Source organism: Callorhinchus milii, unplaced genomic scaffold, assembly GCF_018977255.1.
Source record: "Callorhinchus milii isolate IMCB2004 unplaced genomic scaffold, IMCB_Cmil_1.0 Scaffold2, whole genome shotgun sequence".
Taxonomy (NCBI): Eukaryota; Metazoa; Chordata; class Chondrichthyes; order Chimaeriformes; family Callorhinchidae; genus Callorhinchus; species Callorhinchus milii.
The window spans coordinates 59,452,028-59,470,325 of record NW_024704743.1 but is presented as its reverse complement, the minus strand read 5'-3'; the positions used below and the strand labels follow the sequence as shown (position 1 = coordinate 59,470,325).

The 18,298-nt window shown below is 39.6% G+C and overlaps 1 protein-coding gene across 1 annotated transcript in view; it reads right to left on the bottom strand.

The window, feature by feature from the left end:
• Nucleotides 1–18,298, bottom strand: part of si:dkey-256h2.1 (uncharacterized protein LOC337520 homolog) — a 61,881-nt gene that overhangs the window by 4,821 nt on the left and 38,762 nt on the right. Inside the window, exons 9-11 of the mRNA XM_007904786.2 lie at nucleotides 15,358–15,479; nucleotides 10,634–10,760; nucleotides 5,384–5,517 (exon numbers count right to left, since the gene is read on the bottom strand). Of these exons, the coding sequence (XP_007902977.2) occupies nucleotides 5,384–5,517; nucleotides 10,634–10,760; nucleotides 15,358–15,479 (383 nt within the window). The remainder of the gene's footprint in view (nucleotides 1–5,383; nucleotides 5,518–10,633; nucleotides 10,761–15,357; nucleotides 15,480–18,298) is intronic.

Here is an 18,298-nt window from a genome sequence, read left to right as displayed (position 1 = left end):
GGATGGAGTTCCAGAGGGTGAGGGCAGAGAGGCTGAAAGGCCGAACCGCCGATGGTGGGGTGGGCCGGGCGGGAGATATGGAGGCAGGCCAGAGCTTGCTGAGCGGAGGGGGCAGACAGGTTGCTAAAGGGTTAGCATGTTGGAGAGGGCAAGGCCATGGAGGGCTTTGAAGGTGAGGATGAGGATTTTGAACTCGATCCTCTGAGGGATGGGGAGCCAGTGGAGCCGGGTGAGGTCACCGAGCCTGGTGTGGGAGAGGACCAGAGCTGCAAAGTTCTGGATGATCTGCAGCTTGTGGAAATAAGAGTTGGGAAGTCCAACAATAATATTAATAATAATGCTTGCATTTGATATAGCACCTTATCATGTCTTTGAGACGTCTCAAAACGCTTCACAGAATAAACTGTAAATGAATTGACTGTGTATATTGTGGGTGAAACATGGCAGCCAATTGCGCACAGCAGTGTCCCACAAACAGTTGTGCATTGAGTGACCAATTTTTTTTTTTTTTTGATGGAATTATTACCCCGGAAAAGAGATCCACCAATCGAATAACAACCGGGTTCCTTCTTACTGCTAGGTAAACAGAGGTGTGTGGAGTAACAAGACTTGCCCAACGTTTTGCCCTGCCCGGGAATCGAACCCAGGTCCTCTCACTTGCGAGGTGAGTGCTCTAACCACTAGGCTACAGGACTCTGACAATCAATGCTGATTTGCAGATTTATTTTTCTTATTGAACAGCAGGTATTCTAATTGCTGTTATTATCTTAATCCAACACTTTGTTAGATTTAGCTAAACTGTGTTTAACTGGGATTAAATCCAGTATTCAAAATTCACCATCCCCATAAGTGCCCTTAATTGCTCTCCCAGCCAGTCTAATTTTCAGTTAGAGCTGCCTCATCTGTTTGAAAAGCTAGTCACACCTGAGGAAGTATCTGTGTGTCTGGATTCATAACACTGTCTCATCTCATATAAACTGTGCATTGCTCTATAGCAGGGGGATTTACAATGCACATGATTTACTCTGTGCAGATTATTCCCCCATTAACTACAAATCTGAACAATGCACCCCATTGCAAAGGTAGACCATCCTATCCTCCAAATTGCTCGGAAACAAACTCTACTTTTAAAAAATCATTAGTAAACAAAAAAAACACATGCATCTCTGCTCGTGACAGCAGGATACAGGATACATTTCAGAGGTGTGAGAGACATCTGAAACTGACAGCCTGATTTAGCTCAATTCAACTATTTGGCAAATAAAAACAATTTTACATTTATATAGCACCCTTCACATCAGGAAGATGTCTCACAACTGTATATTTTGTAGGTAAATATGGCAGATAACTTGTAGACAGCCGTGCAGCAATGAATGATCAATTTTATCTGAGGGATTGTTGGCCAGGACAATAGAGAAATTCCCTTCTCTTTTTGAATCGTACCATGCAATCTTTTAAATCAACCTGAATAGGCAGGTTAGACCTCGGTTTAACGTTTCATCCAAAGAATGGCACTTGGAGAGTGAGCCGAGACTGTGAGAATTCAAAGTTCTGATGTGGGCTTTGAGCCCACAACTTTCTGACTCAGAGACAAGAGGTGCTACTAAATGAGCCAGACTGACATCATAACTGACTCATGTCCCTGCGTGAAAGATGCTATATATGAATTTAAATTGTACTTTATTATATAACTTGCACTTGTATTCTGGTCACTCGGGTTTCATTGCTACCTTATTATTTAAATTGACAAGCTGAGCTATATATACCTATGAACAAAATTAGCCTACTAATTTTACTACCATGGAACATCAGTGTGGTACATTTATGCCATCAAAACAATAAACAACACAAGACTTTCAGTGGGTTGATGTTGGTGATTACGGTGCTGTTAAACAAACCCTCGACTATAAAATATACATAGTCACACTACTTTATTCTGTGAAGCGCTTTGAAACATCTCAAAGCTGTGGTAAGGCGCTATCGAATGCAAGGCTTATTTATAATTATTAAAACTCAAAGGAATAAAGAGGAAATATCTATTTCCCTTTTCAAAAAAAGCAGAAGCATAAGTTAACCATTGCAAAACAAACTAGAATCCTTTCCAACAAGTCAACCATAAAAACAGTAGGGACCACTAAGTTCCCTATGGCCTACAGCCTAACTGAGTACAACTTCAACAATTTGCATTTATACAACACCTTTTAATGCAATGTGTTGTTGTTCACATAATGATGTATCAACGAGCTCACTTTCTCACATGTTTCATAATCACTCTTTCATCTTTCATATTCGCACTCTTAGGAGGGACGTGCCCTCCTAAATCCACAATGTGTTAGGCACAGATTGGCAGTAGCCAAGGCTCAGGACTCCAGCATGTGCACTAGGATTTTGCTGGAGTTTAACTAGTTAAAAACACACATCTTGTGTTATCACAAGACCAGTCTGGCAAGTTTTCTGCTGCTTGATCAGCTAAGTCCACTCTACCAGTTAGAGCTTTGGCTTGCAGAGTTAGCAGAAGCCAAGTGGGATTCTTTAATCCACAAATTGGTCCAGCCCCACTCCAAATCTTGCTGATAAACCAGCGCTTTGAAATACTGTGGATCTTTCCAGGATCAGGAATGGAATACTAAAACAACAAATAAATACATAATAATAATCCTTGCATTTGAGAAAATGCCTTATCACACCATCGAGATGTCTCGGAAGCGCTTTCCAGAATATACTGGTTAAGTGGATTGACTGGTTATGTTATGGGCAATAGCCAGTTCCATAACCAATATCCCACAAACAGCCATGGAGTGAATGACCAATTTTATTTGGGGGATTGTTGGCCAGGACATCAGGTGAAACTCCATTCTCTTTTCAAATAGTGCCATGGGATCTTTAACATCCACCTGAACAGTCAGACACTATCATAAAAGATCGACTTCATTATGATATTCCACTGCTATGCAAATCATCTTAAAGCCTGCTCATCCACAAATAGCTTAGCCATCTCCAAGAAGGACAATCATTAGAAATGGGTTAAAACCCTCATAAAATAGGCTAAATTTAGTAATTTAGAACTTTTGACACTATTTCTGTGATCACAAAGACTAAACACAAACTGAAGGGGTGTCTTTAAGGAAATAATTGCATTGCTAGTAATTAATTTACATGATTCTTTTCACAAACTAAATCTCTCAAAAGTTTTTTTTTACAGAGTGAAATCAATTAGAAATGAAGTGAATTTGTTAAATTTCTTCTTGATCAACTGAAGTATTAACAGCAGAAGCTGTTAATCTTGTTTTATAGATGCTAGCTTGTTTACAGGACATGAATTATTGAGATAATGTTTATAGTGATACTTGCATCATAAAAATGAAATAGTTCTGATTATATAAATACAGTAACATATAAAATAGGTATTTAGAGTTTCTTACCTATACCTCTGGAATTCTAATGATGTCTACAAATTATTCTAATGCTCTATGTCTAATGCTACAATTTCATCCGTGAGATTACAGGATTCTAATCTCCCTTATTGTCATTATTCTAGACTATTTTATTAGATGCAAGTATAAATTCACAGATTAATGACAGGACATTTTAACTCATGTGTAATGGTATCATACTGAGGAAATATAAACCAAAAATGTTTTTCAGAGGGGAACATTTTTCAGCCAATTTCTGACTTCATCTCTCCATAGTACCCACCCTACCACAGTCCTGCCATTACAGATTCAAGCTGCTTTTTAAATGAGTCCAGTGTGCTGGCCTAAACCACCCTTCCTGGCAACCTGTCCCGGTTGTTAATTACCCTCCGAAGAACGAAAAACGTCCTGCTGTGTGTGTGTTGAAATTGTCCTTTTCAACTCTCAACTCTTGTTCTACTGTTTTGTGCAGGATAGGTCCTTAATCTCAGACCTATCATTATAATGGTGGGCACTATAAAATGGCTGACACTTATAACTCTTTTGTAAATAGTAAATTCTAGTCATTTTTTGTTCCAGTTTATAGAATCATGGCCTTGTCTTTTAGACAGACAATGGTGGAGAGGTGTATCAGGGAGGGGAGAAGGATGAAGTGGTCAACAGTGCTGAAGGCGGTGGAGAGGTCAAGAAAGACGACGAGGCTCAGGGAGCTGGTTGCGGACAGAGAGGATATCATTTGTAACTCCCACAAGAGCGTGTGAGCGCTATGGGCATGGTGGCAGCCAGATTGGAGGGTCTCGTACAAGGAGTGATGAAATTGAGTAAATTCGCCTACCAATCTCAAAATTACCGCAATTCTTAAATTTTAACCTTAATCATGCTCCTGTAGCTTCACCATTGTTTTTCTAGAAGACACGACAAGATTTATTCAGCTTCAACAAATTGGAACAAAAACTGACTATAATTTTCTATCTTACAAAAGAGTTATCATTTTTGGGGTTTGGTTTCGAAAATAAAAATGTCCACCAAACAGACAGTGTGATGAGGCACAGCTGCATTATTCCCTTGCTAACAAAAATGTAAGAAACTAATGTCTTTATTATCTGCTAGCTATTTTATTTTATTTGGTTACTGAAGTAAAACACTGCTAAGTGCTTCCTAGAAACATATCTATTTAGACACCTCAATGATGTTCACATGTTCAGATGGCATATTATCAATTATAATACTAGTTATAATATCTATGCTTCAATTTAGAGTATCATGTTCAGTTTGGGGCACCCAATCTTACGAAGAAACACTAGCTTTTGAGGTAATTCACTGGATAGATGCCTGGAATGAAGGTTCTTAGCTATGATGAGAGGTTATGTAAATGTAAATTATATTCCTTAGAGCTAATGAGGTTAAGAAGCAATTATTTTTCACTCGAAGAACCTGACACATGCAGAAACCCATCACCATGCTTTAAAGTATCTGAACCAAACATAGTTAGTTCCATGCATGCCACCTACTCATGGAAATTCCCATGTTTGGATTGTAATGTGCACTCTCTCCCCGGGGACCTGCCCTGTTTATCTAATTCTGGAGACTATTAGGTGAAGGTTGGCAAGAGCTGAAGCTTCGGATACCAGTAACTATTGCATAGCTTACCATTGAAAGCACTGTCTGGCAAGCTTCCCGCTGGGACCACCCTACCTGTTAGGGCTTTGATTTGCAGGGTTAATAAGCTGAATAGGAAGAATCCCTGCCACCAAGTACTGCCCCTGAAAATCCTACCAGTGAGCTAGGCCGCCTGGCCATCATCAGCAGTGCCCAGGAGTGTTGCAGACCCACCTGCGTCAGGAACCAATTACAAATACCATCACAGATGGCTGATTCAATTCTGATTTGCAAAGTCATATAGAAATCCCTAAAACAACCATCAGATGTTTTTTTCCCCCACTTCTAGTAGTTTAAAGGTCAAAATGTACCTGGTCAGTGACATCTGTTCTCCATGGTGCCACATCCTGTCCATCACACCACCCATTTCTCCCGTAGAGCCATGTCCCATGCTCATTGGGGACTACACCTTCCAGAACTTTGTCAGCACAACCAAATGCTGTCCCTTGGTGGAACAAACAAAACATTTAGACTTGTATTCAATCACTATACAGTGTTAGTGCTTCTAAACTAATTAGAAATTCTTCCTAATGAGATTATCGTCATTAAATATGTTTATCCTAAATTTAACTTATCCTCTGTTATCCAATTCAACTACTTATATGAAAACATTTAAAAAAATTAAAAAGATGAATGTATAGCAACATTTTAATTAAAGTTTTTGAGCATTGTTTTGTGACATTGTGGAAGTAAAATTAGGTGACGTTTCACAAAATCAAAATAGCAAATAAATCTATCTAGTATTGAAAGTTTCAGGAGACATCACAGACATCACTGTTTGTCCTTGCCAAGTCTCTGTTCCTCTTTTTCACTCATTTTCTTCCTCTTTCTCCTAGAATCCTGTCCTTGGCTGTGATTTTGACTCTGTTCCAAGAGGTTGTGCAGTGCATGGGGAGGGAGGACTGCCCCCTTCTCTCCCCTGGCACTGACTGCTTCTGTGCAGGTTTCTTTCTCTCCTTTTCTCACTCTCCCTCTCCCGTAGCCTTTCTGCCCATCATTTTGTTGTTTTCTGTCTCTCTCTCTTTTGTCTGCCGCCCCCACACACTAAAACCTCTCAGTAGTTTTGTTCTGTTAGTATTATGTTCATTTGTTTTACTGTTTTTTGTTTTTTGCTTTCTATCAGTCTCTCTTCTGTATGTCACTGTCTCTCTCTTTCTCTCACTTTATGTATTTGACATTCTTTCTCCCTCTACCCCTATATATGTCAATGTTCCTTGTTCAGTTTCTCTGTGAATGTACATCTATCTCTCTGAATGTATCCCTTTCTCCCTCTCTGTTTGTGCCACTAACTATTTCAGTCCTTCTGTATTAAGTCCCCCTTTTCTCTCTCTCTCTCTCTCTCTCTCTATATATATACACACATATATTACAGTAAAGTTGTGTAACCAGGGATTTTATGAAAAAGTAATAATTTCATCATATTGATAACCTTGACTTGCTAGCATTATCAACTGGAAACACCTCGGAGAGCTAAACAACAACAACTTGCACTTATATTCAGGGTAGCGTCTCAGAGCGCTTAACAGTGGCAGAGCCTGACTCCGAGCCGGAGGGAGGTGGGAGGTGGCCATAAGCATGGTCGAAGAGAAAAGTTTTCAGGCGGAACTTGAAAGAGGGGAGAGAGGGGGCAAGGCGAAGGGATTGAGGGAGAGTGTTCCAGAGTTTCGGGGCATAGTGGCTGAAAGCGTGACCTCCGTTGGTGGGGTGGAGGGTGCGAGGGACGAGCAGGAGGCCGGTGCCAGTCAAGCAGAAGCGGAAGCGCCGGGTGGTGGATTGGGGAGTGAGAAGGTCGGAGAGGTAGGGAGGTGCCAGGGAGTGAAGGGATCTGGATCTGAAAACAGTGTCAGAGCCTGACGCCGAGCCGCTGGGGTGGGGGGTGGGAGGTGACCATAGACATAGTCGAACAAGAAGATTTTCAGGTATGATCTGAAAAAGGGGAAGTAGAGAGCAAGGGGGAGGAATTGAGAGTTTCAAAATTCATTAAGTCTTAGAGAAAGTCTTTGGGGAGTTTGAGGAGGTCAGAGCCACAGGAGAGATGTTAACGGGAGGCAAGGAGTATGGCTTCCGTCTTGTCAACGTTTAATTGCAGGAAGTTTGTACTCATCTAGGCCTTGATGTCTAACAAACAAACAGAACATCAGCAGACCTGGAGCTGCAGCTAGATGAGAAAAACTACATTAGGGTGTTGTCTGCAGCACACATGGGGAAATTTACTCTGTGACTGAAGATGACATCGCTGAGAGGGAGCATGTAAATGAGGAAAAGAAGGGCGCCAAAGATGGAACCTTGGGGTACACTGCAGGTGACTGTGCAGAGCCGGAAGGAAAAAAGTTTGAAGAGACGTAGCAATGGCTTTGAATTGGATTACATTTGCAATTCAATGGCACTGTAACTGATGTAGTAGATAGGAAACTTAAGTACCATGCAATCAATAATTCAACCAGGCACTGTTAAGCTTTTGGTTCTCAAACTCAATTATTTAACATTCCCCCTGTGATAGCAGCCTCTTAGTGAGGTAGTCCTTGCTAAGCAAACCGTTCTCTTCACTGAATATCTTCTATTAATCAAATACTACAGAAAGTGTGAGAGAATTAACTAACCTAAAATAAGAAGTAAAACATTTTTTAAAACGAAAGCAAATATTTGAAACTACTATTACTACAGTACAGCTATACTGTACTCCAAATGAGCTTTTAAACAAATCCAGAACAATCCCGGGGGTCTCCTTGGAGCTGAGGTGACATGTTTGTCAACAGAATGTTGGAATCACACCTCTGTGGCGGTCTTGGTGGTCCAGTTCCTAAGCCAGCAGGGCTGCGGGAGTCTAGGGGACTGCTGATGACAGCCTCGCTCGTCAGTAGGACTTGGAGGGACAGACCAGTAACTGGGGGCAGGAATTCTTCCTACTCAGCTCCTTTAGCACTTCAAGCCAATGCCTTAACGGGTAGGCTGGTCCTAGCTGGTAAAGCAACTGGAAGCTTGCCACCCAGCATTTTTAATGACAAGCTATGCAGTTTTAACTGGTTAAACTTCAGCAATACCCAAACACACACTCTCGGCTCCGCAAGATTTGGCTTCTGCCAACCTGTGTGTAATACTCTCTCAAATTAGGTATGCAGAATGCGTCCCTTTGAGGAGAGAGAGCGCATTCTATTCCAATACCCGGGAATTTCCATGTGTAGGTGGGAACTCTCAGTTTGGTTTGAATACTCGAGCATTGTGATGGGTTTCCGCATGTCAATGCTAACCTCACTGAACCACACTGTGCATGTGCGTACTTAGGCATCAACCACAAGTGTTTCCAATAGTTATTGGAGTGCTGGAAGGCTTTCTGCTTCTGAGTGCTAACGCACCAAAAGTGCACTGCGCTTCAAGTATATTGAAGAGTCAACAATGCACCTATGCTATATACAGACTCACATTATACCAAAGCATTACAGTATAACCGGGTCCAAGTGTATTCAAGATGGAGCTGTACTCATCATTAATTAACTGAAACTCAGCAGCAGAAAGCTGATATTTCTTTAATTTAGTTCAGCATGCAGGTTTGCCTGATGCTCCTGAAAAGCTAGAAATCTTTAGCCTGCAAACATTTTAGTTGAGCCTTATTTTGTTTAATTGTATTGTTAAGAATTTGGAAGAAAATAAAATGTGTACAGAATCTTCAGTTTTAACAGAAGTATCTTGTTGGAGAATATTTTGAAAATAATAACAATATATTATTTGCTGACACAAAACTCTAGGAGTTAACTGATGAAGCATCAACTCGTTTCATTACTGTTCTGTTGCACATTAGCTGCTCTCTGTGGGGAAAATAAAATCTAGTAACACTTGAGGAATGTTAATTTTAAACATGGTTCTGCAATATTCAAGAGAAATTGCTTGATTACCTTTACATCATCCATAGCTCTGAGCATTTTAAAAAAACTGAATTATGTTACTTGCCCAGCACACTTGTTCTTTCTCCAATTAAAATAAATTCAGCTGTCGTATTATAGTCTTAGGTCTCTGAAGCATCCATTTTATTCTTCTCCCAAACCTGGAACTTTGTTTATCTATTTGCAAATTACTATTAAATTCTGATAGACTGTTAAGCACAGAATTTAACATCTGCAAGCAACACGTTGTGCCAAGAAGCATTTGCTGAACAGCTCTATGTTCTTGTAACATTGCTTATTGTTCCCCTGGTCATTTCAATCTGACTACTTATAATTTTTCTGTTCAATTTTGGGTAATAAAACCAACTAATCTGGAAAAAGGAACACTTGTTTCTATGCTTCTGATTAGTTAGGAGCCTAAACTAATTAGAAGTACAAAAAAAAACAAGTGCCCTGGAAACTGCTATAAACTCTTAACCAGACGCAGCCAAACCCCAACTTCTCCTAACCAAGTTCACCCTAGCGCAACTTCCAACCTGATTCGGTCAAGCCCCAGTTTCTTCAACTCAAATCAGTTAAGTACCAGCTTTATGCAGCCAAGCCCAGCTCCTTGTCATCCAGCTCACTGGTTCTAATGCTATCTTCTCTTACTGTTCACTACCTATGCTGAATCCGCTGCAGGACGATGCTCCAGAGATTGTCGTAATAATAATAATCCTTGCATTTGATATAGCGCCTTATCATCTCTTCAGGATGTCTCAAAGCACTTCACAAAATATACTGTAAGTGAATTGACTGTATATTTTGGAAGCAAAACACCTCCTTACACCTCCTTCTACTGCTATTGCTTCTTCCAAGTAAGAAGAGGCTGGCAAGGAAGGGAAAAGCAGTGGGGAGAAAGCGAGAGAAGAACTGACATTTTTCACTATAGAGGTTCCATCCAGTCAGGGAGACTGAATGTTAAAAACGCATTAGCATGTTACTGTGAAGTGGACTTAAGAGAGCCTATCTTTTTTTTGTTGCAGTGATCTTTAAAATTCTTTGTACAATCCTCCTTTAGAAATCTCCCAGCTCCACTGGACAGCTGCTGCTCAATACTAATTTATTTGCAAAATTTCATCAAACAAATCTACAAGTGCAGCAAACCAGCTTCAAAATTTCCAGCTTTAGTGAGCGACATTGTGGTTGATGGGGCTTGCAATGAATGAAACATGGAACTGGAGAGTGAATAAGAAAATCCAACCTGGGAAGAAGACTGATGATTAATGGGGCAAGGGAGGAAAGAGGAAATAAAAGCAGGTTTTTTTTTGTTTGCACTTTTCTCCACCTCCATAAATAACATTTTGTGACACATCAAATGGCAATTTGCCCCCTCCAGCTTCTCCTTCCTATTATTCTCTGCTGTTGATCTAACCACAAAGACAACCACTCAACAAAATTGAATCTTGTGAGAATCCTAAGTATAAAATATATTTAAAGGAAAAAAACAATAATTTATAGTGATTTTTTAAAATTCTCTATCCACTGAAAAAATACATTCACATCAGTCAGAAAATTAAATTCTCATTTCCTATTAATATAAAGCATAATACAGAATTGCTTCCAGTCAATAATGTGTTCAGAATAAATTATGAGTTAATTTGTTAGATAAAAATAGCAAAAAGCTATAAGTATCACTCTTACCAGCATTGTCAAATGTTTTTGAATTATTAATTTTTGAATTGATTACAAAATAATGAGAAGTGACACAGAATTCTCCACAGCCATTTTCATCACTTCCATGGCCAGTGATCACAACATAGAGTTCAACCTGAAACACAATAACATTTTAAGATGAAAAGCATTTTTAAAAAAATTGATTGGTTTATTATTGATCTAGAACTAAAATATATTATTCACATAAACAAATACTATGCTTCACATACACAAATCCTATGCTTTACTAATCTCAATTAATATGGACAGTATCTGAGTGAATACCACGACTGAACAAGGATACTGAGAGACCCTGAACAATTTATTTTCATTTGTAGTTTAATTATGAATATATGAATAAACAACTCTGATATAACTGAAATTGCGGACACCAATTTTTTTTAAAGAGATTTTTTAAGTTTATTATTACCTCGGAAGAGACTTGAAAAAAGCACAAAGGAAATAAAAAGATTAAAGACTGAAGAACAACAAATGAATGTACTATGTATACAATTTTTAACAATACAAATATGCTTTTGAGTGCTAACAAACATATTTGTGTCCATGATTCCTCCACTCTCTTTTCCTAATCCCAAGTGATCCACTGTAGAGTGTAAGGCTGGAAAGTAGTAAAGAAAACAATGCAGCAAGATACCTTAATCAGCAAAGGAGGGAAAAAATTGTTCTTTCCTTGACTGCTGATCATGCTGCATCTAATTTCTGGTTGTTTCTGAAGTTTTCATTTCTCACCAGCTCTGCCCTTCTTTCCTGATTGTTGCTTGTACATGGCTATGCATCAGAACTCTTATAAGCAAACTTGGTTGCTCTGTTTGCCCCCAAAACATAATCTCTCCCCTTTACAATGTATCATGTGAAATGCTTTGGGTGCCAAAATGCATGCACTAGAAGACCAAAATGGCTAGAATTCTGGACCATCAGATCTCTGCAACATAACAAATCAATTTTCACTAATAAATAACCCTTTTTTCAGTGAAAGTCTAATGATAAAAATGGTTTTCACCCAAATTTAACTTTTGAAATCTGAATTTGCCAATTTATTTTTAGGTGTCTGTGATCGTGAGCCTCTGTCTCCTTGTCCTCCTGGATCTCTCTGCTGCATTCCACACGGTTTCCCGCGTCATCCTTCTGCACCGCCTCTCCTCCCTCATCCACCTAAGTGGAACCGCACTCACATACTTAACCAACCGCCTCCACTTCATCTCGGCAAATGGTTTCTCCTCCCACCTCCGCCCAGTCACCTGTGGGGTACCCCAGGGCTCCATCCTTGGCCCTCTTCTTTTCCTTATCTATATGCTCCCTCTGGCGATGTCATCCACAGACACGGAGTAAGCTTCCACCAGTATGCGGATGACACACAAATCTACTTTGCCTCCTCCAGTACCAACTCCAGGTCCACTGATGTGCTTGTCTGGCAGACATCAGGGCCTGGATGAGTGCCAACTTCCTGCAGCTAAATGTGGACAAGATGGAAGCCATACTCCTTGGCTCCCGTCAACATCTTCACTCCTATGGATTTGAACTCCTCAACCTCCCTGGGATCTCCCTCAGACTCGCCAAGCCAGTGTTCAATCTAGGTGTCTGGTTCAACCCCCAGCTGTCCTTCCTCCCCCACATCTGGTCCCTAACCAGGACCGCCTTCCTCCACCTCCGCCACATTGCCCGCCTCCGACCTTACCTTACCCAAATGCAGCTGAAACCCTCGTGCATGGGTTTGCCACCTCCTGCCTGGATTATTCAAACACATTCCTCACCGGTCTCCCCAGCTCCACCATTCAAAAAATTCAGCTAATTCAGAACTCTGCTGCCCACATACTGACCTGGACCAAACTCCGTACCCACATCTCACCAGTTCTGGCCAGGCTCCACTGGCTCTCCATCACAAAACGGATCAACTTCAAGATTCTCACATTCATGTTCAAATCCATTCACTCCCTGACACCTCCATACCTCTCCGACCTCCTCACTCCCCAATCCACCACCTCTGCTTGACTGGCACCGGCCTCCTCCTTATCCCTTGCAACCTCCCTCAATCCCTTTTCCTTGCCCCCTTTCTTCCCTTTTTCAAGTCCCGCCTAAAAACCTTCCTTTTCGACCGTGTTCGTGGTCACCTCGCCCCCACCCTGGCTCAGAGTCAGGCTCTGCCACTGTTAAGCGCTCTGAGTCGCTTCCCTCTGTGAAGGATGCTATATAAGTGTAAGTTGTTGTTGTGTGTGTACGCACACACTCGCCTCAATGGAATATGGACTCCTGCAATGAGATGCAATGTTCGTGAGAGCTGTTTCTCACAATCTATACAGGCACATTTCCAGAAACCACATTACAGAAAATGATGTTTTACTTCAACTGCCGGAACCGACTTTTCATGTATATTGTCAGAATCAGCATTGCAGGAAGGCCAGTATTGGGATGATTGTTTTAAAGGAATGTTCCCAAATAAATCCCAATTTTCACAGAATTTTTTTATTACTTTCCCACTATATTTCTGTTTATTCAAAAAAAGAAAGTTTTATTTTAGATGCCTTGACAATGTGATAAAGTGCTATATCAAATGCAAGGATTATGATTATTATTACTCTAAAACACAAGTAATGGTCCTTACAATTGGAATTGGATCGAGATATTAATATTCCAGTGAAATTCTGCATTTTTGTTTTCCAGTCTTAATTTGGCTTCAACACACAATTCTATACCAAACATTTTTAAGATAAAATGTTCTTAAAGGCTTCAGTTCTTAAACTGAAAAAAAAGGCATTTTCAGGAGAATTTGGACCCTGAGGTTTTTTTTCCAAAAAGTAAACATGGAATACTCTATACTCTAGATATTATTTATGGAGTATTGTTCCATTAATACGTTAGTTAGTTCCGCAAAATCAAACGTGGTTCAACTTCATTAATCATGATGAACTATAGAACTAGAATCTATTCTCACGATGCAGTAATCACATCTTACACCTTTATAAAATGTTTAATTGCTTATTAAGATTGGTGGTAATAACTGTTCCACGTGGGAGTTTAACAGCTCATCCTTTGACCAATGCAATGTTACGCCAAAATAAAATAAATTAAACCTTTAAGAGAACAAAAACAGATTTTATCTAGAGTAGAGTATTCCATGTTTACTTTTTGGAAAAAAAAAGATTCAGAGAACAAAAATTATCTCCCTCCAGCCTCTCCGACCTACTATCCCCTACCTACCTGCCCGTACCCTCCGTTCCTCTGGCTCCGGTCTGCTCCACATCCCCCGCCCTACCATCGGTGGCCGGGCCTTCAGCCTCTCAGCCCCGAGGCTCTGGAACTCCATCCCCCAGTGCCTTCGCCGCTTCCTCCCTTTCCTCCTTCGAGGCCGGTCTCAAGATCTTTCTCTTTGACCGTGCCTTCAGCTCCCCTCTCGACTCTCTACCCCCTCCTCGCTCCCTCCCTTCCCTCCCCTCACCCTGACCATTTCCCCCCTGCTCAGGTCCCGACCCAACTGTCCAACGCCTTGGGACGTCCTCCTGACGTGAAAGGCGCTCTATAAATAGAATCTTGTTGTTGTTGTATCTTGTTGCTAAAAATTGTTATTATGATTTATATCTCTAAACAATGCGCATGAACAATAAATACTTTGTTAGAAATCAATGTTATGTAATTGAAGGTAAATTCATAAATTGACAATTAAAAGAACAGTATCCTGCTAACTGGCAGTCAAATGAACTGGTTAGCTTTGTGCCCAACTATTGTTGGGGGAGGTTAAGCAGGGAGAGAAATCACTCAATAAATTGACAGGAACTGACTGCATTTTGTTTATAATGTGCATTAAAACATTAAAGGTCACAATTTTCACCCCATAGGAAGATCAGGTAAAGCAAATGAGTCCTTCTAATGGTATGGGGCATTGCTGCAGTAACAGAATCAGAAGTTTTACCTAAAACGTTAACTGTTTTTTCCTGAACATTGAATGACCAGATGTCGTTTTCTAGCATTTTACAAATTCTTTTTATTTCTACATGCTTTATTTTCACTTTAGTACTTACCTGTAATCAACACATTTATCCTTGCACTGTGAACTTCATTGATCATGCTTTGCAATCCTGATAAACATATATATCTCTACCTTGGGGTTACTGGTTGCAAGAGAGTTAAGCATTCAATTATTTTAAATATCTTAAACTGAAAAGTCCTCTACAATTAACCTGAATGTGAACCAATTATTCAGGATAAAAAGATTGTTACCCACGTATATTGTAGAACTCTGATTTAAAAATGATTAAGATCCTTCAATACTCTCGACTTTGTAAAGGGTGGCGGACGATATTCTGCGACTGAACATTAAAAATGTGTGAACACTATGCTAACAGCAACACATTTTATTCCTGAGGTGATGCATTGCTGACGTTTCTGAATCCAATCAAATATAATTAAAAAGCGAGTCCGTAGGTGACAACACATATTTTCTGCAACACCTTGACTTTTTTCTTCTACATAACCCTTCAAGAAACAACATTGTTACACATTGAGCTTCAGGCATTTGGAGTTGTTGATTTGCTGCGATTCTCAGAGGAACTTTGAATATTTCTACATATGGACTGCCACACAAGAGAAAGTGAGCTAAAGTGAGCCCCTAAGCCTAGGCAGTCTACTCATCAAGGCTATGTATGAATACCCACCAATATGTAGAGGATATTGAATGAGGAGGAATGAACATTATTTACCTTCTTGGTCAAGGATGGCACAACAAATTTAATGGGTTGATATTTCTTGTTGTAGTTTCTGTCAAACGTGCCACCCGTGAAAAGCTGCTTTACCTCAAAGGGATGCAGCATAGATGAATTACCTGGAAAACATGGAAATTTGCATATTTTTTCACACAACTGTATTTAGTACTCAAACTATAATTTATCAAGGATAAAATAAACAATGCAAAATATGCTTTAAATTGCCTGCAATTTATTGTACTTATTTGTTTACATGATTTGTTTTCTTGATGATTTGATCATTGATAACATGGAGATCAAAATATTATTTTGTAAGTCACAACAATGTGCACTTATATAGCACTCTTTACAAAGATTTGAGTGGAAGTTCGAGTTGGAAGGAAGATAAAAGGGTAGAAAGGAGATGGCTGAAAGCTCAGTCAGATGTGGGTCTTTTTCAGAGGTGGATTTTGAAAGCAAGTGAGGGTGGCTAGGTGGAGGAGTTTGGAAAGCGATTTCCAGAGGTTGGGGCAAAGTAACTGAAAGTTGACCTGCTGATAGGTTAGTGGAACAACAACAACAAAAATGAATTTTATAGTGCCTTTCGCATTAGGCAGGAACATGAAGCAAGCTGGAGTTGGCAGAGCGGATGCAGTGTCCAGGTGTGTAGGATTGCAGAATACAAGTTAGGATGGGGCAAGGCCATGAATATATTTGAAGGCAAGAATAAGTTAAAATCAAGGTACAGTGGAATCCGCTTTTGCTGGACACTGATTAACTGGGTAAATCGAACTAAACCCCCCAACCCCGATTTGTTGTATTTTTACCCATATAAAATATGCCAATTGATTTGGATGAAAGTATGGTTACCCTGGGCAAAATGCCACTCTGGTCACCGCTGAATGTACTCAATTGCGTCTTTTGTGATGTCGAGCGACTCCATTCAGCTAAGAGGGACTCCCAGATGTAGAGTCAAATTCAGATTGACAGCGGACTCCACCCATTCAAGCGGCTGGAGTTGTGTTATCAATCAGTGAGGGGTCAGAGGAACGGAGAAAAGAGCTATCCAAATGAATCCCACTCCCCCGCTCTCTCCCCATAGCCCTAAAAACTTTCCTCCCCAAATAATTATCTACTTCTCTCTTAAAAGTTGTTATCGAATCGACTTCCACCATCCTTTCAGGCAAGGCATTCCAGATCCAAACAACTCGCTGTGTGAAAAAATGTATTCTCACCTCGCCTGTTTCTTTTAGCAATTTTAATTCTATGTCCTTGTGTTACCGACCCACCTGCCAGTGAAAATAGTTTCTCCTTTTTCACCCTATCAAATCCCCTCATAATTTTGAAAGCTTCTACTAAGTCTCCTCTTAACCTTCTCTGCTCCAAGGAAAATAATCCTAGCTTCTCTAGTCTCTCCTGAAACTGAAGTCCCCCATTCCTGGTACCATCGCGGTAAATTCCTAAAGTGTGGTGCCCAGAATGAACACAGTATTCTAGCTGAGGCCTAACTAGTGTTTTAAAACACTGGTTAGGCCTCAGTTCCACTTCCTTTATTTGTATATAAAGAAACTCACTTGATCTCCAGAATATCTATAGGGCGGCAATAATTATTAAACTTTTATTGTTTTTATTGCCATTTCTGAGCAACATTTTCAAAATGTCAAAATTCTAATACATTTTATTTGATATAACATCTCATCATGTTGAAACATCTCAAATGCTTTATGGAATGAGTTATTCTTTTCTGTGATGCACACTCTTGTTAACAGCCTATAGCCAAATCCCACATCAGCAAAGAACAAAATGATGCATTTTAAACAAGGAAGGAATACTAGCCAAGGTTTCATAATGGTGCCAAGGTATCCTTAATGATCGCTTTCTGACCCAGGAGTAAGAGAACTGTCAATTGGATCAATCATCTACAACATTGCATTTTTGTTAATATTTGATTAACCTTATTTTGCTGGTGACATATACACAGCTGCAATTGAAGCTTTGTTGTCTATGAATATCCAGCGATACAGTGGCTTGCATTGGCTGTATCCAACAGTAGTAGATGTGTTTTTCCCAATATTTTCCATGTAGTGAGTTCATAAACCTTGCCTAGGTATTGTGCTGTAACACTCTATAAATGAATGATTATTTTAAAAACAACTTAAGCTCAAAGACAAACAAAACTGAAATTTGAATTTTTCAAAGATTTATGTTTTTCTAAGCAGTAGTGTTAATTTTAAAGTTCAAGTTGTGAAAGAATGCAGTTTTCAACAACTGCTTGCATGTATATAGCGTTCTTCACATTGGGCAGCGGCTCGGAGCACTATACCAGTCCCTCATAACGCTTAGTTGTCACTGTAAAAAGGTTTTAATTCTCACAGGATCAGAGATGTTAATTTAAAAATCCTTTGAATGAATGACTGCATACCTAAGTGTTAACTGTCTTTTCATTGCAGGTGGTCCTAGAATATTTTCAAACACCAAGCAGATCAAGAGTTACTCTCATCCTGTTTTTAGATGAAAATTATATCAAATGCATTTCTCCCTTTGTTAACCTCTAATCCTTGAAAGCTGATTATTTTCATCTCTCGAATTCTAGCAGACAATATATGTATATATTTATTTTACAAAGCCATGTTTGAGCTAAATGTGAAATGCCAGTTTATTTGTATGCTTCAATTTTTTTNACTACTATTATAACTCAAAGTGAATACCATAACATTTTGAAAATACTTTTAAGGAACTGGAATGTTCCTTGCACAATCTCATTCTGCAAACATAATTAGTAATGAAATCTACAGAAAACTGGAGCGCCTTTTGTTGACCTCATTCTCTTGAATGCAGCTATAATTACACAATTTCAAAGATCAAAAATATTACTGAACATCATGTACAGTTACAATTTGTAATAAAAGCTGAGGGAAATTCATTTGTAAAGTAATCTAATGATTTGACTTCCAATTAT